The 20581-nt window shown below is 43.6% G+C and overlaps 1 protein-coding gene across 4 annotated transcripts in view; it reads left to right on the top strand.

The window, feature by feature from the left end:
* The window catches only part of LOC311150174 (retinoic acid receptor gamma-A-like), an 82518-nt gene that overhangs the window by 41484 nt on the left and 20453 nt on the right, over positions 1–20581 (top strand). The window contains exon 1 of one of the 4 annotated variants that reach the window (XM_084187505.1): positions 16806–17445. The exons of 2 other annotated variants lie outside the window; for them this stretch is intronic. In XM_084187505.1, the coding sequence (XP_084043631.1) occupies positions 17301–17445 (145 nt within the window). In that variant the 5' untranslated portion in view covers positions 16806–17300. Of the gene's footprint in view, positions 1–16805; positions 17446–20581 lie in introns of those variants that run through there. One more of the 4 variants, XM_084187504.1, reaches the window with a different exon arrangement.

Genomic DNA, 20581 nt, shown 5'->3' with positions numbered 1-20581 from the left:
TGGACAGTCCAAGGTGTATGTCCTTTGATGTGGTGTGTGTAATAATAAGCATTGTATTAACAGAAAGGAATGAGCTGCTTGTTCTAACTTGTCGGACTCAAAGACCCTCCGTCTACTCTTTACTGCCCAGATGGAACAGGGTGGTACAGACAGCCTGTTTATGCAACAGTGGGTTGCACACGTACACATGCCCACGAGCAGATGCACACGCACACACACATGCACGCACAGGCGCATGGACACACGCACGCACACACACACACACACATGCACATACACACATAGACCACTAAGTCAAGTAGGCTGTGAAAAGGACTTATAAATGTTTCAGGAAAAATAATCTTCATGCAGAGTGACATCAATAAAAACACCCTTACCATAGCATTCTTAAATACACACACACACAAAGAGGCCATGTTGGCTTAGGGAGCTCAGGGAGTTGTGAATAATAGCCATTTTGTTGGGAAGTGGTTTGAGATGGAATGGAAAGCAGAAAAGGATAGAGCGCATGAAAATGTGAAAACTGTGAGGTTTCTTTAGTGTAGGTAGAGGGAACAGAGCAGCCAGGTCACCTGTGATACATGTCAGTATTTGACGTCCATCCATGTCTGAGGACTTTGGGAGATCATGTGTAAACCGGCCACTAGGGGCAACAGTGAGTGCTGTTACCGTTAAGTAGGTGTTGTGGATGCGGATGGTGGATGGGCGTAATAATCTCTACCTCTGATTCTAAAGGTTACAAGTTCGAATCCAGCGATAGAAAGTTGTTTTTGATGTTTTTGTTTTAAGCCTATCTCAAATCTTAAACCTTACCTTAACCATTCGGAGTTAATGCCTAAACTTAACCTTAAACACTTTGAAATTTGACGTTTGGAACAGCTTTGAAATTTGAGGTTTGAGAAACATGGATGAACGTCTAATTCTGATGTGAGACCGTGATAGTTGGTACAGTTGAAGTGTTGGGTTTCAGCCCTCAACTGATGGAGGTGTGTGTGTATGTGTGTGTGTGTGGGTATGTGTGTGTGCGTGTGCATGAGAGAGGGGAGTTGGGGAGTGAGCTATGTATGGTAAATGAACATGTATGAGCTAAGGCTACTCTATACTTCCTTCCAGGCACAAACAACAATCTCCCATTTCCTCTGTTGCTTTCTTTCTGTCCTCTTAAACCAGCGCTGAACTGAGGTCAAAACCAGTTCTGAGGCCATGGTTGGTTGTGAAAGGGCCAGACCTGGGTTCAGATACTGTTTTAAATAATTGTAAATACCTTATCTGGGTTTGATTGAGCTTGTCTGGTGCCATGCAGTGGAACCAATGGAATAGTCATAAAAGTGCAAACCCCAGACATTTGTCACTCCAGTCCAGGCAGACAAGTATTTGAAATATTTCAAATATTATTTGAACCCAGGTCTTCCTTCAAGACAGGCATATTGGTGGAAGGTCCTCTATTTATGAGTTGGTTAAAAGGCTGAAACCAATCCATCTCCCTCCTCTGTCAATCCTACATGTCACTCAGTTAACTCAGGGTGATTAATAGGACATGCTAAATAAACAGTGGTTCCTCCTACAAATGTAAGATCTTAATTTGAGCCAGTTTGCTAGAGCAGGAAAATAATCCTGCAGCAACAGGAAATGTGAATTATTATGTGGATTATAATGAATAGACAGTTTTTGTAGGGGTTAATACATTATTCATAAGGGGAATTTAAGTCTGAAATTTTACAGTGGAAATGTCAAACTTCCGAAGCCTTATTAAACCTCAAATAAACTACAAGTTTAAAATGTCCTGCATTGCAGGAAGGTTCTCATGCAACAGGGTGATCAAATGAAGATCCAACATCTGAATGGTGTGAGAGTACTAATGGGCAGGATATGAACAGCACAGAGCTCTATTGAAAGACGATTTACAATGTATCCATTCTAGAAAAGACATACAGTAGACATAAGGTTGGTTACGGATGCCAACTCTCACCCTCTAGAGGTGCCTCTGTGCCACTGCCATTGGCTGTGTACTGTATTCTGTACACTCTGTGCTGTCCAGTTTGGCTGGTTTCAAGGCCTCGTGACTCCCTGTGTGCTGTATGTATCCTATTTGGCCAGTGTCTAGGATTATCACTGTGACCAGAGCTTCTAATAAACAGCCTTTCTACCATCCCAACACTCTCTTTCTCGCTCTCTCTCTCTACCCGGGCAACGTTGGCCTGTGGATGACAGCTCTGAAAGGCTCAGCTAGTTTCAGATTTTCACAACAACAAAAAACCGGCTCAGACTCAACATGAAAAAAGAAAGGAAGACCACAGCACAAGGTCCCATGCTCTCTCTTTTCCAGACAAATACGTGCTCAGTGTGATTATTGGTACAATTGGTAGCAAATGGAATATCAGAACAGTTCGTCCTCCGATGCTATCCCTCAACCCTGAAGGCTTATACTCCTCTCTTTCACTCTCTCTTCTCTCTCTCTTTCTCTGTCTCGCTCTCTCTTGCTCTCTCTCCTCCCTCCCTCTCTCTCTCTCATCCACCTTGGATTTCCTATGTTAAACCCTCTCGACCAGGGCGAGCCAAGTGTATACAGTTCAGGAAAGTGCTGAGGCAGGAGGGCTATAGTGTAGTGTCTGTGTGTGTGCTTGGGTACCTGTGTGTGTGTGTGTTGCTGAGCAGGTCTTTAGTAGTGTGTGGTGTGTTCATCTAAAGTGGTTGGGGTTCAGGTGCTGGTGAGACAGCGAGAGAGAGAGAGGTAGCAGAGACCACAGGGTTTACTGTACTGTAGCTCTTCTGGAGCTCCTGCATGATGACAGATTAAGATAAAGAAACCCCTATTAAAAAGGGGATGGGTTTGTGTGCTTTATACTGGGCACGTGCAGAACGTTGACTGGGAAATGGCGAAAAGGGAGGGGAGGGGCTTGGGAGAAGACGTGGGAGGGCACACTATGGGTGGGTGGGGCTTTTGGGTTTGGCTGGCCAACTAAAGATTTTTTGTGTGTGTGCAAAACACGGGTAGCAAAAAGTCATGACAGCACAGAGGGAGAGAGACGGAGAGAGACGGAGAGAGACAGAGAGAGACAGAGAGAGACGGAGAGAGACGGAGAGAGACGGAGAGAGACGGAGAGAGACAGAGAGAGACAGAGAGAGACAGAGAGAGACCGAGAGAGAAAAATACCTCGCTGAAAGATGGCCATGTCTGATAATGTTCTGAAAAGTAGCTCTGTTCAGGCTTTTGTGGGACAAGCATGTGAACAGAGAGGATCACGGTGGTTGAAACAAGTCTGCATCCCAAATAGCACCCTATTCCTTACGAAGTGCACTACTTTTGACCAGGGGCCATAGGGTTCCGGTCAAATGTAGTGCAATAGGGAATAGGTTGCCATTTGGGATGCATCCAGGGTTTTTCAGCATCATTTTGTCCTCATCTCATCTCCCCAGAGTGAAACCTGAGTTATCCAGGGAAGAGACATAGTGAGAGTGAGCTAGTCAGATCTATGTGTGGATAAGATGTCTCTTCAGAACTGAACATGTGAGGGAGAAGCCTCTCGAGGTGGATGGCGATGATGGATGGACTGACGATGGCACGATAGGATTGTTCAAAGATGATAGAACTGAACAAACGTACACTTCATGTTCTGTCAATGAGTTTCTATCTGGATTGGTTGATGAGTTTACATATTTATGTGTGCTCTCAAATGTGCATGTACAGTGGGGAGAACAAGTATTTGATACACTGCCGATTTTGCAAGTTTTCCTACTTACAAAGCATGTAGAGGTCTGTAACTTTTATCATAGGTACACTTCAACTGAGATCTAAAACAAAAATCCTGAAAATCACATTGTATGATTTTTAAGTAATTAATTTGCATTTTATTGCATGACATAAGTATTTGATACATCAGAAAAGCAGAACTTAATATTTGGTACAGAAACCTTTGTTTGGAATTACAGAGATCATATGTTTCCTGTAGGTCTTGACCAGGTTTGCACACACTGCAGCAGGGATTTTGGCCCACTCCTCCATACAGATCTTCTCCAGATCCTTCAGGTTTCGGGGCTGTCGCTGGGCAATATGGACTTTCAGCTCCCTCCAAAGATTTTCTATTGGGTTCAGGTCTGGAGACTGGCTAGGCCACTCCAGGACCTTGAGATGCTTCTTATGGAGCCACTCCTTAGTTACCCTGGCTGTGTGTTTCGGGTTGTTGTCATGCTGGAAGACCCAACCACGACCCATCTTCAATGCTCTTACTGAGGGAAGGACGTTGTTGGCCAAGATCTCACGATACATGGCCCCATCCATCCTCCCCTATATACGGTGCAGTCGTCCTGTCCCCTTTGCAGAAAAGCATCCCCAAAGAATGATGTTTCCACCTCCATGCTTCACGGTTGGGATGGTGTTCTTGGGGTTGTACTCATCCTTCTTCTTCCTCCAAACACGGCGAGTGGAGTTTAGACCAAAAAGCTCTATTTTTGTCTCATCAGACCACATGACCTTCTCCCATTCCTCAACTGGATCATCCAGATGGTCATTGGCAAACTTCAGAGGGGCCTGGACATGCGCTGGCTTGAGCAGGGGGACCTTGCGTGCTCTGCAGGATTTTAATCCATGACGGCGTAGTGTGTTACTAATGGTTTTCTTTGAGACTGTGGTCCCAGCTCTCTTCAGGTCATTGACCAGGTCCTACCGTGTAGTTCTGGGCTGATCCCTCACATTCCTCATGATCATTGATGCCCCACGAGGTGAGATCTTGCATGGAGCCCCAGACCGAGGGTGATTGACCGTCATCAAGAACTTCTTCCATTTTCTAATAATTGCGCCAACAGTTGTTGCCTTCTCACCAAGCTGCTTGCCTATTGTCCTGTAGCCCATCCCAGCCTTGTGCAGGTCTACAATTTTATCCCTAATGTCCTTACACAGCTCTCTGGTCTTGGCCATTGTGGAGAGGTTGGAGTCTGTTTGACTGAGTGTGTGGACAGGTGTCTTTTATACAGGTAACGAGTTCAAACAGGTGCAGTTAATACAGGTAATGAGTGGCGAACAGGAGGGCTTCTTAAAGAAAAATGAACATGTCTGTGAGAGCCGGAATTCTTACTGGTTGGTAGGTGATCAAATACTTATGTCATGCAATAAAATGCAAATTAATTACTTAAAAATCATACAATGTGATTTTCTGTATTTTTGTTTTAGATTCCGTCTCTCACAGTTGAAGTGTACCTATGATAAAAAATTACAGACCTCTACATGCTTTGTAAGTAGGAAAACCTGCAAAATCGGCAGTGTATCAAATACTTGTTCTCCCCACTGTATCTAGGCCAGTGGTTCCCAAACTGTGGTTCGGGATCCACTCGTGGGTCCCGACATTGCACAAATTTTTTTGGGGATAGAAAAACGCTTTCAGTGTAAACTTAAATGACTAAAATGAAATAGAAAGTATGTAGAAAAGATAATGGAGCTATAAATAATATTTCGGTAATAATAGCCTAAAGCCTATAATCTTTGAGAATTTACAATCAACAAAATAAAAGCTAGACAATCAGGCCCCCATTCCTGGCAATATGTATAGAATTGCAGAAAAATTGGCTTCAAAACTGCAACATTTAATTTCAACTCTATGGCAAAATGTGTAGAATTGAAGGAAATGTGCTTTAAAACTACAAAATGTTCTCTCCACTACCAGGATGATATTTTTAACGATGTTTTCTGTGTATGTTTTTCACCACTCAACCCTTATGGTAGGTCTCGACTCAAAAGACACCTCAATTGGTGGATCACGGAGCAATAAATGTTTGGGAACCCCTGATCTAGGCATTGTAGTAGTAGTAGCTTACGTTTGAGTGTATTATCTGTGTGCAGTTGTGTGTTATGTGTGTCCGTGTGAGTGTGTCAGTTGGAAAAGTTATGTCCTAGAGACCTAGAGAGCAGACCTGACCTAGAGAGCATGTAGTGTGGATTGTATGTGTGTGTGATCTGCGTGCACACTGTATGTGTGTGTTGGTAATATGCATTGTGGAGGGAGGGAGGGAGGGAGGGAGCTGAGGTGGTGTTCTATGTCTCTGTCATCACTGGCAATCTGTTTCAGCACATCCACACACATGCTCACATCAACTACAGAAAGATGGAAAGCTAAGCATTCCTTCCAATATCACCATGCCAAGTCCTGCTTAAAACCCCAGAAACCTGCTCCTGGCTTTATAACCTCGCAATAGTATTGATTTCTTGGTTGGCTGTAAGAAATGACTGTAAGGAATGACTGTATGCATTGTGGACAGAGGAAGTGGCAACAATGTGTTGTATAGTACTGTATATCTTATCTATAGTTCACATCAGAATGTCAAACAGTAGTAAAACCTGATTCACTCAACTCTGAAGGAGAGCTTACAGCATGTACAGGCTTCCTGGTACTACTATAGTCATGTCAGTGTTTCCCCTATATTATTTTAGCAGCGGCGCCCTGCTGCTAAATCATTGCCGCCACTCCAAAAAATATGAAGGAGAAAAATGAAATGTAAAAAGAAACACACAGTGGCCTCAAAGTATTCACACCCCTTGACTTTTTCCACGTTTTGTTATGTTACAGCCTGAATTAAAAATTATTTTTTTTTGGTCACTGGCCTACACACAATACCCCATAACGTCAAAGTCAGTTTACGTTTTTAGATTATTTTTTAAACAAATTAATTAAAAATGAAAAGTTGAAATGTCTTGAGTCATTAAGTATTCAACCGCTTTGGTATGGCAAGCCTAAATAAGTTCAGGAGTAAAAATGTGATTAACAAGTCACAATAAGTTGCATGGATTCACTCTGTGTGCAATAATATTTTTAACATGATTTTTGAATGACTACCTCATCTCTGTACCCCACACATACAATTATCTGTAAGGTCCCTCAGTCGAGCAGTGAATTTCAACCACAAAGACCAGGGAGGTTTTCCAATGCCTCACAAAAAAGGGCACCTATTGGTAGATGGGTAAAAAAAAAAGCAGACAATGAATATCGCTTTGAGCATGGTGAAGTTATTAATTACACTTTGAATGGTGTATCAATACACCCAGTCACTACAAAGATACAGGCGTCCTTCCTAACTCAGTTGCCGGAGAGGAAGAAAACCGCTCAGGGATTTCACCATGAGGCCAACGGTGACTTTAAAACAGTTACAGAGTTTAATGGCTGTGATAGGAGAAAACTGAAAATAGATCAACAACATTGTAGTTACTCCACAATAATAACCTAGTTGACAGAGTGAAAAGAAGGAAGCCTGTACAGACAGAATACAAATATTTTAATATTAATATTTTATAAAATGTGACAAAGCAATGTCGTGGAAATTCTACACAGGGACACTCAAAGTCAATATTAAATGAATCGTCCTTTATTATCAGTGCGCTGGAGAGGTTTCAACCAACTCCATGCATCAAGTACACATGTCGATCAGGAGCTCTCCCCGGGGCAGTCCCGTTAGTTCTCTTATATACAGACAAGTTATATTTGCATGATTTAGCTTATTCGTCATTCATAATTGATTCATCATTAATGTTTGCTTCCTTCGTGTGACTGACCAACACTGGGTCATGCATGTGACAGACCATTACCTCACGAGGCTTCTTCTCTCTAAGCTGAGACCTTGAAACTGAGATATTCCTTTCTCAAAACAAGGTTCTGGGCGTACTGCCAAATTGCAGATACTGATAGTGAGGATTCGTTCAATTAGTCACTTGCATGAACACAGAAATTGGTTATTAGAAAAGCACATGAATAGAAAACAGAAATTGGTTATTAGAAAAGCACAAACAATAAAATGTTCCATCACAGCAATTCACTTTTTGTCCTGAATAGAAAAGTGTTATGTTTGGGCAGAATCCAATACAACACATTACTGAGTACCACTCTCAATATTTTCAAGCATAGTGGGGGCTGCATCATGTTATGGGTATGCTTGTAATCGTTAAGGACTGGGGAGTTTTTCAGGATAAAAAAGAAATGGAATACAGCTAAGCACAGGCAGAATCCTAGAGGAAAACCTGGTTCAATCTACTTTCCACCAGACACTGGGAGATGAATTCACCTTTCAGCAGGACAACAACCTAAAACACAAGGCCAAGTCTTCACTGGAGTTGCTTACCAAGAAGACAGTGAATGTTCCTGAATGGCCGAGTTACAGCTTTGACTTAAAAGAATAATGGGCAGATGTGGCACAATCCAGGTGTGGAAAGCTCTTGCTGACTTAACCAGAAAGACTCACAGCTGTAATCGCCGCCACATAAAATTCCAATTAGGATCTGGCTAAAAATACTTGATTCAGTTATAGAACCCATTGCCCTTTATGGTTGTGAGGTCTGGGGTCCGCTCACCAACCAAGAATTCACAAAATGGGACAAACACCAAATTGAGACTCTGCATGCAGAATTCTGCAAAAATATCCTCAGTGTACAACGGAAACACCAAATAATGCATGCAGAGCAGAATTAGGCCGATACCCGCTAATTATCAAAATCCAGAAAAGAGCCGTTAAATTCTATAACCACTTAAAAGGAAGCGATTCCCAAACCTTCCATAACAAAGCCATCACCTACAGAGAGAGGAACTTGGAGAAGAGTCCCCTAAGTAAGCTGGTCATGGGGCTCTGTTCACAAACACAAACAGACCCCACAGAGCCCCAGGACAACAACAACAACAACACAATTAGACCCAACCAAATCATGAGAAAACAAAAAGAGAATTACTTGATACATTGGAAAGAATTAACAAATAACAGAGCAAACTAGAATGATATTTGCCCCTAAACAGAGAGTACACAGTGGCAGAATACCTGACCACTGTGACTGACCTAAACTTAAGGAAAGCTTTGACTATGTACAGACTCAGTGAGCATAGCCTTGCTATTGAGAAAGGCCGCCGTAGGCAGACCTGGCTCTCAATAGAAGACAGGCTTGTGCACACTGCCCACAAAATGAGATGGAAACTGAGCTGCACTTCCTAACCTCCTGCCAAATGTATGACCATATTAGAGACACATATTTCCCTCAGATTACACTGATCCACAAAGAATTTGAAAACAAACTCCCATATCTATTGTGTGAAATACCACAGTGTGCCATCACAGCAGCAAGATTTGTGACATGTTGCCACAAGAAAAGGGCAACCAGTGAAGAATAAACACCATTGTAAATACAACCCATATTTATGTTAATTTATTTTCCCATTTGTACTTTAACTATTTGCACATTGTTACAACACTTTGAAATGTCTTTATTCTTTTGGAACTTCTGAGTGTAATGTTTAATGTCAATATTTATTGTTTATTTCACTTTTGTTTACTATCTACTTCACTTGCTTTGGCAATGTTAACATACGTTTCCCATGCCAATAAAGCCCTTAAATTGGAGAGAGAGAGAGAGAGAGAGAGAGAGAGAGAGAGAGAGAGAGAGAGAGAGAGAGAGAGAGAGAGAGAGAGAGAGAGAGAGAGAGAGAGAGAGAGAGAGAGAGAGAGAGAGAGAGAGAGAGAGAGAGAGAGAGAGAGAGAGAGAGAGAGAGAGAGAGAGAGAGAGAGAGAGAGAGAGAGAGAGAGAGAGAGAGAGAATAGGGGAGTAATAACAAGCATGATAAAACGAGGATAGTATTTGAAGGAACAGAGATAAAGAGAAGAGGGAATTAAGGAGAAAGGGTTATGAATTGCGAGACAAACCGAGTGAGAGGGAGGGAGAGAAAGGCAGGATAAGTTTGTTGGGAAAGTTAGTGGCCCAGTGGGGGGTTGTTGCTGAGTTCAGGCTCTATGGCCAGGGAAGGAAGGGGAGGAGGCAGGGAGGCAGGGATCTGGCCTGGGTCACAGGCAGTATGGAGTATGTGTGTATTAAATGTCCAAACGCACTGCATGGAGAGAGGGAGAGAGAGAGAGTTTTTTTGCATGGGACATTATAGAACTTTGCATACTTTTAATAACTTTTTGTAGAGCCAGGAAGTCAGGATTATTGGTCTGAATTATAAACTCAAAACACAGTGAAAAAAATGTCAAAGTGGGAGAAAGTTAGAGAGAGAACCTGTAAATCAAATATACTCAATAAGAGCAGTTCAGAAGTGTGGGTTGGTATATGACTACATTTATTATTTTATTATTTGAAAGATGACAACATAAGTTTAGTCAGCGTCAACCCTCAGATGTGTAGATGGTTTGGCATGTTTCTGCCTGTTCGACAGAGGATTTAAAGGGGATTGACCAGTCATTGTTTCCAGGATCAGAATGATTCATGAAACTATTAGGAATAACAGAAAAATAAGTTAAAGGAAAACAAGTTGTGAGAAGCAGTTTTCTGGTAACAACATGTTACTCAGAGCAATGATGATTTCATCTTAAATGTATCATAGAATGATTGTAAAAGTAGGAGGGAGAGGTAGACAGAAATAAATGACCTTCAAAAGACCTTCAATGTCTGCTGCCAGTTGGGGAACCCTGACTTAAAGGTTAGGGATTGCAGTAGCGGTGCGTGGGTAAAATCACTGGGTAAGCCAGAAAAAAGCGATATTACAACATATGTGTTATGATAATTGCGTTGTTTGTTCTATAACCTGTTAGTTCATATGCCTTGCGACCGTGATATATAGGCCTAAAGGCCGAGACAATAAGAAGACAGAGTGGCAGAATAACTTCAACCACACCTTTGTTTCATCACAAAACCAGAGAGCAACCTCTGTCCGGTGAAGTCCACAAAGTATTTTGCATGTAACAAACAGTTACATGACCTACCGCATGGAGCAAGTTAATGTTTCCGATATTTTCAGACTACTAAACAACTATTGATTTACAATAGAACCACAGAAGTTACTGCAAGTCGCAAAGAAAACAGGAGCTGCCGCCACTATTCCAGCACCATTTCAACTTCAACATCATCAAATCACCTCTGCTTAGTCTAATACAGTGACAACTAAAAGATACCAAAAACGATTTAGTCCAATCAACATAAGCTAAATGTGATGTGGCTGTACATGGTTCTGATTTCTCTCTCTCTCTCTCTCTGTGTTGTGTGTGTGTGTGTGTGTGTGTGTGTGTGTGTGTGTGTGTGTGTGTGTGTGTGTGTGTGTGTGTGTGTGTGTACGCGTGCGTGCGTGCGTGCGTGCGTGCGTATTCGGGCAAGTAGAAAAAACAGGTTGACTCACCCTACTTGTAGAGAAACGCCAATGCCATCCTCCTCTCTTTCACGTTGACGAAACAGTCTATGACGCTGTCATGAAGTACACACTTACATTTTTTGTTGTCCTAGGCTACCTGGCTAAAATGCTTGCTCGCTAGCCTAAATTCATTTCAAGGGCAACAATGCGCCAGGCCAGCTAGTTAACATTAGCCTACTACATCTAGCTACATATTGAACTTCCATACTCTCAGGCCAGGGGCACAATGTATGAATTAATGGTTGGATCAGAATCGCCATTATAATCATTGGCCAGTACGGAGAATTAAGTAAAACCACAAGTCCAAATCTCTATCTCCATCCATGGCTAATTTAGGAAAGGTCAAATTTTAGCTAGCTAGCTAGCAACTGGAGGACAACAACACAACAAGATGCAACAATTGACGTTTATTCTGTCATTGACGTTTTGCTCTCGGTGTGATGTGATTGGAGTGAAGCCAAATCCAAACTGGCTTCCCTTGACACTTTTTTTTGGTGCGTCAGGACCATTCACTGTTGAGCTCACTCAGTTTAGCACAATGCTTATTGGCTATTATTTGATACTTTTTTATCAAGGGAGGCCAAATGCTCGCTGGCTTCCCTTGCATTCAATGCTACGGGCGGCAACAATGTCATACTCTTTTTGACCGGACAGCATCAGATAGATGGCCTACATACAGATACAGAGAGGAGCTGTTTTGCCCACTCGGATGCTTTCTCCGGTGAGATACATTCAGCCTCTTGCGAACTGAAGGAAAATTATGAAACACAGAGAGATGAAAGATAAATGAATTTATGACTTGTATCTTTTTTTCATTTTTGGGGGGAAGCCTGGCTTCCCTTGGCAACAATGAATACACGCCGCTGAGGTTTCCCACGGGGGGCCAGTATGAAAACATTTATGCACTCACTAACTGTAAGTCGCTCTGGATAAGAGCGTCTGCTAAATGACTAAAATTGTCACGAGCGTCGTAAGGAATAGACCAAGGTGCAGCGTGATGAACGAACATGTTTATTTATCTATAGTGATAAATACTGACAATGAACAAAACAACAAACGACTCGTAACGTCCTAGGTAACATAGACCAACACGGAACAAGAACCCACAAACACAAAGGGAAAAACAGACAGTTTAAATATGGCTCCCAATCAGAGACAACCAGCCACAGCTGACACTCGTTGCCTCTGATTGGGAGTCACTCAGGCCAACATAGAAATAAACACAACTAGAACTCCCAACATAGAAATAACACCACATAGAAAGAACACACCCTGGCTCAACATATAGAGTCCCAGAGCCAGGGTGTTACAAAAATGTAAAGGTTCATCAATGTTCTTTAGTTCCTGTCATAAACTCTCCTGCTTTATGACTTGACAATTATATGAAGAAAGAGTAAAAACGATTGAAGTTCTTTACGGTTTGCTACTGCAACAAAAGGGCACTTTAAGAGTGTGTGTGCGTGCAAGCGCACAGGTCCTGCCAACTGCCAACTTAAGAAAATAAATGATACCTCCAAATAGGGAAGAGGCTTTTAAATCAATAAACAATTTAATCAATATCATTCCTTATACCCACTCCCCCCCCCCCCCCCCACACACACACACACACACCTCCAAATGTGAAAACAAGGTTTGTTTCATTAAACAGGGAAAGGAGAAGAGTGAGGACTAAGTGTGAGACTGAGGAGAAGGGAGCCAGTCAGTGTGTGTGTGTGTGTGTGTGTGTGTGTGTGTGTGTGTTTCTGTGTCTGTGTATGTGTGTGTGTGCATATGTGTGTTTGTGCATATGTGTGTGTGACAGCCTAGGCAGTGTGTGTGTGTGTGTGTGTTTATGAAGAGAGCCAGCCAGCCAGCAGCACAGATTGACAGGAAATGGTGTTGTTGCTGCCTGATGGGTCATACCACTTCCACCAGTCTGACAGGGGTGATGGATGTTCAGGCAGGGAGTGCACAGAGCATGAGCTCATTCTATGGTGAATCCCTCCTCCTCATCCAATTGTATTGTATTCAGTTGTTTGTTTTATGGGACAACCAGCCAGTGTCTGTCTACTCCTCAACAGTTGAACCAGTGTCAGTCTTATTTATTGATCATAGATAGGCTATTGATTCAATATACATTACTTTGTCTTTTTTAAATTCTTTTCTTTTACCTTTATTTAACCAGGTAAGCCAGTTGAGAACAAGTTCTCATTTACAACTGCGATCTGTGTCCCAAATGGCACCCTATTGCCTACAGTATATAGTGCACTACTTTTGACCCCTCATTTGAGACACAGCCTGAATGTAAATCATTCTGTCTGTAGAGCAGGGTTGCAGGGTTTCTTTGAAAGCTATATGGAAAGCTATAGTGAGTTGAAGGGAAGATGAAACTCTAATAGCTCAGACACACCGGTAGGATTGTCAAATGTTTGCCTGCCGACAGTCAATCTCTTTTGTGTTCACACAGCAAAGACCTTGAAGTCATCAGCCACTCAGTCTTGTTAAAATACTCCAAACCAGAAGGTGGCAGTAGCGTTGTTTGGCAATGCATGTCTGTATATGTTGCTTAGCCTTAGTTTATGGTCTAAAGATTCCAATGTTAGTTCGTTGCGCTAATGTTGCTATTTTGTAGAAAGCCCTCGTTGATACTATCTAGATGGCCACAGCTAGATAGCTACCTTGCAAGATGAAGAAGAAACCATTTAATTCACTCTCCATAATCCCATACTGCCAGTGCCAGCCCATAGCCACATGTTTAGCTAGCTAGCTAACGTTAGCATATTCGCTAGTTAGCACAACATACACTATATATACAAAAGTATGAGGACACCCCTTCAAATTAGTGGTTTCGGCTATTTCAGCCACACCCGTTGCTGACGGGTGTGTAAAATCAAGCACAAAGCCATGCAATCTCCATAGACAAACATTGGCAGTATAATTACCTTACTGAAGAGCTTAGTGACTTTCAACGTGGCACCGTCATAGGATGCCACCTTTCCAAAAAGTCAGTTCGTCAAACTTCTGCCTGCTAGAGCTGCCCCGGTCAACTGTAAGTGTTGTAATTGTGAAGTGGAAACATCTAGGAGCAACAAAGGCTCATCCGCAAAGTGTTAGGCCACACAAGCTCACAGAATGGGACTGCCGAGTGCTGAAGCACGTATCGTCTGTCCTCGGTTGCGACACTCACTACTGAGTTCCAAACTGCCTCTGGAAGCAACGTCAGCATCAGAACTGTTCGTCGGGAGCTTCATGAAATTGGTTTCCATGGCCGAGCAGCCGCACAGAAGCCTAAGATTACCATGCACAATGCCAAGCGTCGGCTGGAGAGGTGTAAAGCTCGCCGCCATTGGACTCTGAAGCAGTGGAAACGCGTTCTCTGGAGTGATGAATCACGCTACACCATCTGGCAGTCCGACGGACAAATCTGGGTTTGGCGGATGCCAGGAGAACGCTACCTGCCCCAATGCATAGTGCCAACTGTAAAGTTTGGTGAAGGAGGAATAATGGTCTGGGGCTGTTTTTCATGGTTCGGGCTAGGCCCCTTAGTTCCAGTGAAGGGAAATCTTAACGCTACAGCATACAATGACATTCTAGACGATTCTGTGCTTCCAACTTTGTGGCAACAGTTTGGGGAAGGCCCTTTCCTGTTTCAGCATGACAATGACCCTGTGCACAAAGTGAGGACAATACAGAAATGGTTTGTCGAGATCGGTGTGGAAGGGGAACTTGACTGGCCTGCACAGAGCCCTGACCTCAACCCCATCGAACACCTTTGGGATGAATTGGAATGCCGACTGCGAGCCAGGCCTAATCGCCCAACATCAGTGCCCGACCTCACTAATGCTCTTGTGGCTGAATGGAAGCAAGTCTCCACAGCAATGTTCCAACGTCTAGTGGAAAGTCTTCCCAGAAGAGTGGGGGTTGTTATAGCAGCAGGGGGCGACCAACTCCATATTAATGCCCATGATTTTGGAATGAGATGTTCGACGAGCAGGTGTCCACATACTTTTGTCAATGTAGTGTACCATCCCATGGCTCATGACATTTAACCGTGGAGAAAATGCCCTCTTTTTTCCTTTTTGTTCATGCTCTCTGATTTGCTCAAAGTCAAGTTGTTGGCCACTGATGAGCATTGCGATTCTACAAGTAGAAACGGCAGGTTTGTCGTTACTGGGTCGGCATGCAGCAGGTACCGCTTTTGTTCTAGCAAGAGAACGGCCTCCCACTGTGATAAGTACCTATAGGCAGTCTATCTGCAGTGAGCTTCTCGGTGGGTTTCATGCTTTAGGAATGTTGACTGGTGGTTTAGAATGTGAGGCATGACTTGTGTGTCTTTGTCTGATGGTGTAATTACCTTTCAGTTGTGTCAGGTTGACATGACACATCTTCTATTAGAAACCTTTTATAGAAATACTTTATTAGTATTTTGTACTAAGGACACACATATACAGCTGTATAATGTCCTTTATAATGCTTTATAATACAAATAAAATGTGTTATGACACTAACTAATAAAGCATTATAATCAAATCAAATCACAATTTATTTAAAGTACATTTAACAAAAGCCTCAGTACACTTGACCCCCAATCTTTTTTTATAGAAAGTGTTGCCATTATTTTCCCTGTTTATATTCATTGTTCTCTCTTATTTTCCTGAGTCTCTAGTTAGCTCCAGTTAAATATTTGTCAGATGAGTTTGAGAGGAGTATGTTTACTGCCAATCTCACAGTGTGTGTGTGTGTGTGTGTGTATTGAGGGTATTTATCTGACTTAATGCACTGAGGGATTGAGCCACGCAAGCTCTCATTCATCACAGTTAAAGCACTGCCAGAGAGAGAGAGGAGGAGGAGAGAGAGAAAACAGAAAGACTGAAAGAATGAGAAAAAGGGGAAGGAGAGACAGAAAGAGAGAGAGAGAGAGGGGAAGGGAGAGAAGGACAGAGAGGGGGAAAGAGGGAGAGAGAGAGAGAGAGAAAAGAGAACACCCTTGCCCATCCTGGAACAGACAGACAAAAGGGAGGGATTTAGCCTGGCATCTGGGTTTAGCACAGTTCTCTCTCTCCCTCCCTCCCTCTTTCTCTCCCTCTCTCTCTCTCCCTCTATTTTTCTCTGTGTCTGCCTGTCTTTCTGCCTGCCAAGACTTTAATATGGTTATGATTAGAGACGGGGGCTCAGGGAGGGAGGGAGGGGACTCATATTGACTGCAGGGGAAATGGGGGAGGTGCAGTGTAAAGACGAATGGAGAGAACCAAGTGGGGGAGAAGGATCTGAATAGGGCAGAGGAGGAGAGAGGTTGTGTTTGTTTGCGTTCAGGCTGAAATATGAAACACAAAAGAAAGCCGTGGACAAAAAGAGAGGAGTGGAGAGAGAAGAATGGAATAAAGTTTTGTCCTCTAACCAAATCAGTCCCAACCTAGTAGCAAAGGGCTCTGGCCCCCTCCTCCTCCCCGTCCCTCCTCCTCTCTCTCTCTCTCTCTCTCTCTCTCTCTCTCTCTCTCTCTCTCTCTCTCTCTCTCTCTCTCTCTCTCACACTCTCTCGCTCTAGCTCTCTCTCTCTCTCTCTCTCTCACACTCTCTCGCTCTAGCTCTCTCTCTCCACCCCCTCCCTCTGGATCCTCTCTCTTTCTCGCTCTCCACCCCCTCTCGCTCTCAGGCTGAGGCAGTTGGTTCACTCCGCTGTGCTGTGTATGTCTGGGACACAGCAGTGAGAGAGAGAGAGAGAGAGAGAGAGAGAGAGAGAGAGAGCTGTGTGAAAGAGAGGGAGCTGTTATTTAGGTCTGTTACAGCAGACAGGGAGCAGCTTGCCCTAGGGCAGGGGGAGACGATAGAGCAACACAGAGCTCAGAGGAGCAGCCACAGCCAGGCGGGAACCAGCCCTGCATTCCAGACAAGGGGAAGGGAAAGGGGGAACAGAAACAGAAGTTCCAGCAGGAAAGGAGAGAACAGATGAGAGAGAGAGAGAGAGAGAGAGAAGGGGAAAGATAGCAGGAGGCAGCAACACATCAGAGCTACAGGAGGGGTTTGAACCGGGACCTTCGCTGCTGCTGTTGTTGTTGTTGTTGTACTACGGTGAGGTGACCTAGCTACTCCAGGGGGAAGGAAGAGCATCAGGGTTTATCTGTGTGTTCTCAGGAGGTAGGGACTAGGGAAGGGGTACTGCCACAGTAAAAAGGAGGGACCATGTTTGACTGTATGGAAGCTCTGGGGATGGGCCCACGCCAGCTTTATGATGTCACCAGCCGGGGTACGTGCATGCTGCGGAAGGCGAGCCCCTTCTTCGCGGGGCTGGACCCCTTCGCCTGGACCGGCAGCGCCAGCATTCAATGTAAGTCAATGGCATCCTGTTTGCATGTCCTGTGTCACGCTCTCCCGCTGAGCTAGCTGGATGCTGGACTCAGTGTGTGCCGCTGGGCTTGTTGTTCACCCCAGGCAGGACTGCTCTGCTAGGGGGCTGACTGTCAAGGCTAGAGGGTCTAGAGCCCACCATATCACAGAGCTGTGTGTGGACAGGACGAGACTGGGACTTGGCCCTCCGCCCCCTCTCTCTGCCCTGCACTCACCCTCCTCACCCTCTTCACCCCCCAGAGCCTGTTGGGGGCAGCTCACCTAACTGGAACAGCAAGCTAATGCTATGCTATGATATGCTAGTCTCTGTGTCTGTCTAGGTGTGTTTGTTTGATTTCTGAGAGGCTGTTATGCTAAACTACAGGTTCAGGTTCATAATGCCTGAGTTCTGACTTTGTGGGGTTGGCTGTGTATACAAAGTAAGAAAGTACAGATGAACGAGTGAGAGGGAAAGAGAGAGGGACAGAGTGAGAAACCTGACACTAAGGACATAATGTCAGCCATGCAGATTACTGTACATTTCTTGTTCTCTTCACAATCACCTCTGTGACAGCTTGAGCTTGACATGTGGAAACAACAATGGTTGTGAAAGTAGTATGTTTTTATAAGAAGATAAAAAGTTTTATTCTAAAAACATTTCTTTGCTCCCTGTATTTTTAGTAGGAAGTATTGTTGCTGTTAATGCTTTTGGGTAAGGATATTTCTCTGGAGCTAAATGGCTTTAAATTAATAAGTAGATGAATTATTCAATGGATAAATTGATGAATAAATTAGTAACTTGGAATGTTGCTAGGCTTCAGAAGAGCCAAAGGGTATTTTCTCGCTGTCTTTTTCTCTGCCAGAGTTTTCATTTTTCCTCCCTCGCTCCCTCCTTCCCTCCGCCCCAGATTTCAGACACTCATCTGGCTCTATTAACAACAGGCCTGTCTCGGACAGACAAAACTGAGGTCCATTTCCATAGGTGTCCAGGGGGCCTATGTGGCTGGCAGAAAGGGAGTGTGGAAAAGAAGGCGTGGGGGTGTGATATTGTCTTGTAGGGAGCAAGCCACAAGTGATACAACTAAGAAGAAAAACGCAACACACCGTCAAACTACAAACAGACTAGCTAGTTCAATTGTTGCACACAAACAACATCATGTTTGCTTCTATGTAGCCCTTCCGCTTAGTTTTTTGAAAAACTGCTGTGTTGGATTCTCACTAAGTATTGCTTTTTCTGATTTTATTTGTTCAACCTTCTGCTTTTTTATTCCTTTTTACGGGTTCTTGGGGGCAGTCATCTGTCTTCATTACTCGTGAAGACACCAGCGTTTCAGTGACTGTCATGCACACTGGGCTCTCTTTAATGAAGACAGATGCTCTGTCAGGCCAGGGGAGGCCTAGGGGGACTCCATGCAGACCAGCCAGCCAGTCTCTCCTCTCTTCTCCTCTCCTCTCTTTGCTTTCTTCTTTCTTTCCTGTTCTCCTCTCCTCTCCTCTCTTCTGTTCTGCTCTTCTCTTTTTTTTCTTCTCTTCTCTTCTCTTCTCTTCTCTTCTCTTCTCTTCTCTTCTCTTCTCTTCTCTTCTCTTCTCTTCTCTTCTCTTCTCTTCTCTTCTCTTCTCTTCTCTTCTCTTCTCTTCTCTTCTCTTCTCTTCTCTTCTCTTCTCTCCTCCCCTCTCATCTCATCTCATTTTCTCTCTTCTACAGCCAGCCAGGGAGCTCTCATGATAACAAGAGGAGATGTGTTTATTTAGCCAATCAGAGACCTCACTAGTCTTTCACTCTGACCCCCCACACACACATTTAAAAAGTAGCCAGTCAGGTCCCAAATGCATTTTATTTTTGTTTTTCTGTTCCAGGAAATCAAAGAGAGAGAGTTTAGAGAGAGTGAGAGAGTGAACGAGAGAGAGAGAGAGGCCGGGTTGTGAGCAGAACGATTAGTCGGTCGGTCGGCGTTGCTGTGCATGTGTGTGTGTGTGTCTATTCGTGCGTCCATGTGTGTGTGCTGTGTACTGTTTCTGTCCCTCTGTGCCCAATAACCGTAGTAAACAAGGCGGCCCCATCCTACACGAGCAGCAGCCATAATAGCTCTCCTTACTGAACCAGTTGCCCCTCATTGTCCTCTTCAATGAGGCAGATGAATTGATGTTTGAGTCTGATCTCTCTCTCATTAGGCCTGGCCAGCTGCAGAGCACAGTGACTGTCTCAAATGGCACCCTATTCCCTATATAGTGCACTACTATGGCATATGGGCCCTGATCAATAGTAGTGCACTATGAAGGGAATAGGGTGTCATTTGGGACACAGAAGGGAGCTAGCAGCGAGCTAAAGAGCTAAACTCTCCAAAGTAAAGACACTCAGCTATGAGTGCTCTACTCAGCTCTACTTTCATAACATCAACAACATTCATGACTTTTCCCAGTGAGCTGTTTAAAGTGTGACACTATTTTTTACATTTGTCCTAGATATTCGCTGTGTTTCTTCTTAATAAAGGTTTGAACATATTTTTTCATCAAATCTTTTTTCCCACAACTCATATTTTTTCTCTATACGCAATCCAAACATGGTGATTCATTGTGGAGTTACATTATTATAATTAGTTTAGTATAATCTGGTTAGAATCAAGGGGACTTTTAGTGTGTGGTCATGATCAGCTTTTCTGTTTTCTATCTAGTGGTTGGAGACCCCTTCTTCTCTTCTGTCCAATGTCAGAGGTTACAGAGAGGCTATGGGCTGGCCAATGTCAGATCCACAACATGTTTGGTGTCCTTGTCTGCATTTTGAGAAGGAGGAGAGAAGAGCCTTTCCAATGGCTGTTATTGTGTAGCCTACTGCTCTTCAGGTGTCATGTGGCTGGTAGTAGTACGTCAGAGCTACATGGAAAGGAAAATGGTGTAATGATTTTGAAATGACTCTACTGCCATACTAGATGATATTTGACGGTATGAAGAAAGGTTTATCTGCTGTTTCTTCACTTTCTATGTTACTGTGCTTTGAAGGATGATGCAATTTCTCGAATTTTATGGACAGGAAAACGATCATGATGGAGACATAATAACAATAATGTATTCAGACGTCAATACGAGCTAAATTAGGCAACTTTCTACGAGATGCCAAAGGATTATGCAATAATGATTTT

The sequence above is a fragment of the Coregonus lavaretus genome (assembly GCF_964263955.1).
Source record: "Coregonus lavaretus genome assembly, chromosome: 22".
Classification (NCBI taxonomy): Eukaryota; Metazoa; Chordata; class Actinopteri; order Salmoniformes; family Salmonidae; genus Coregonus; species Coregonus lavaretus.
Note: the sequence above shows the minus strand (reverse complement) of the source record. Positions and strands in the feature narration are given on the sequence as shown.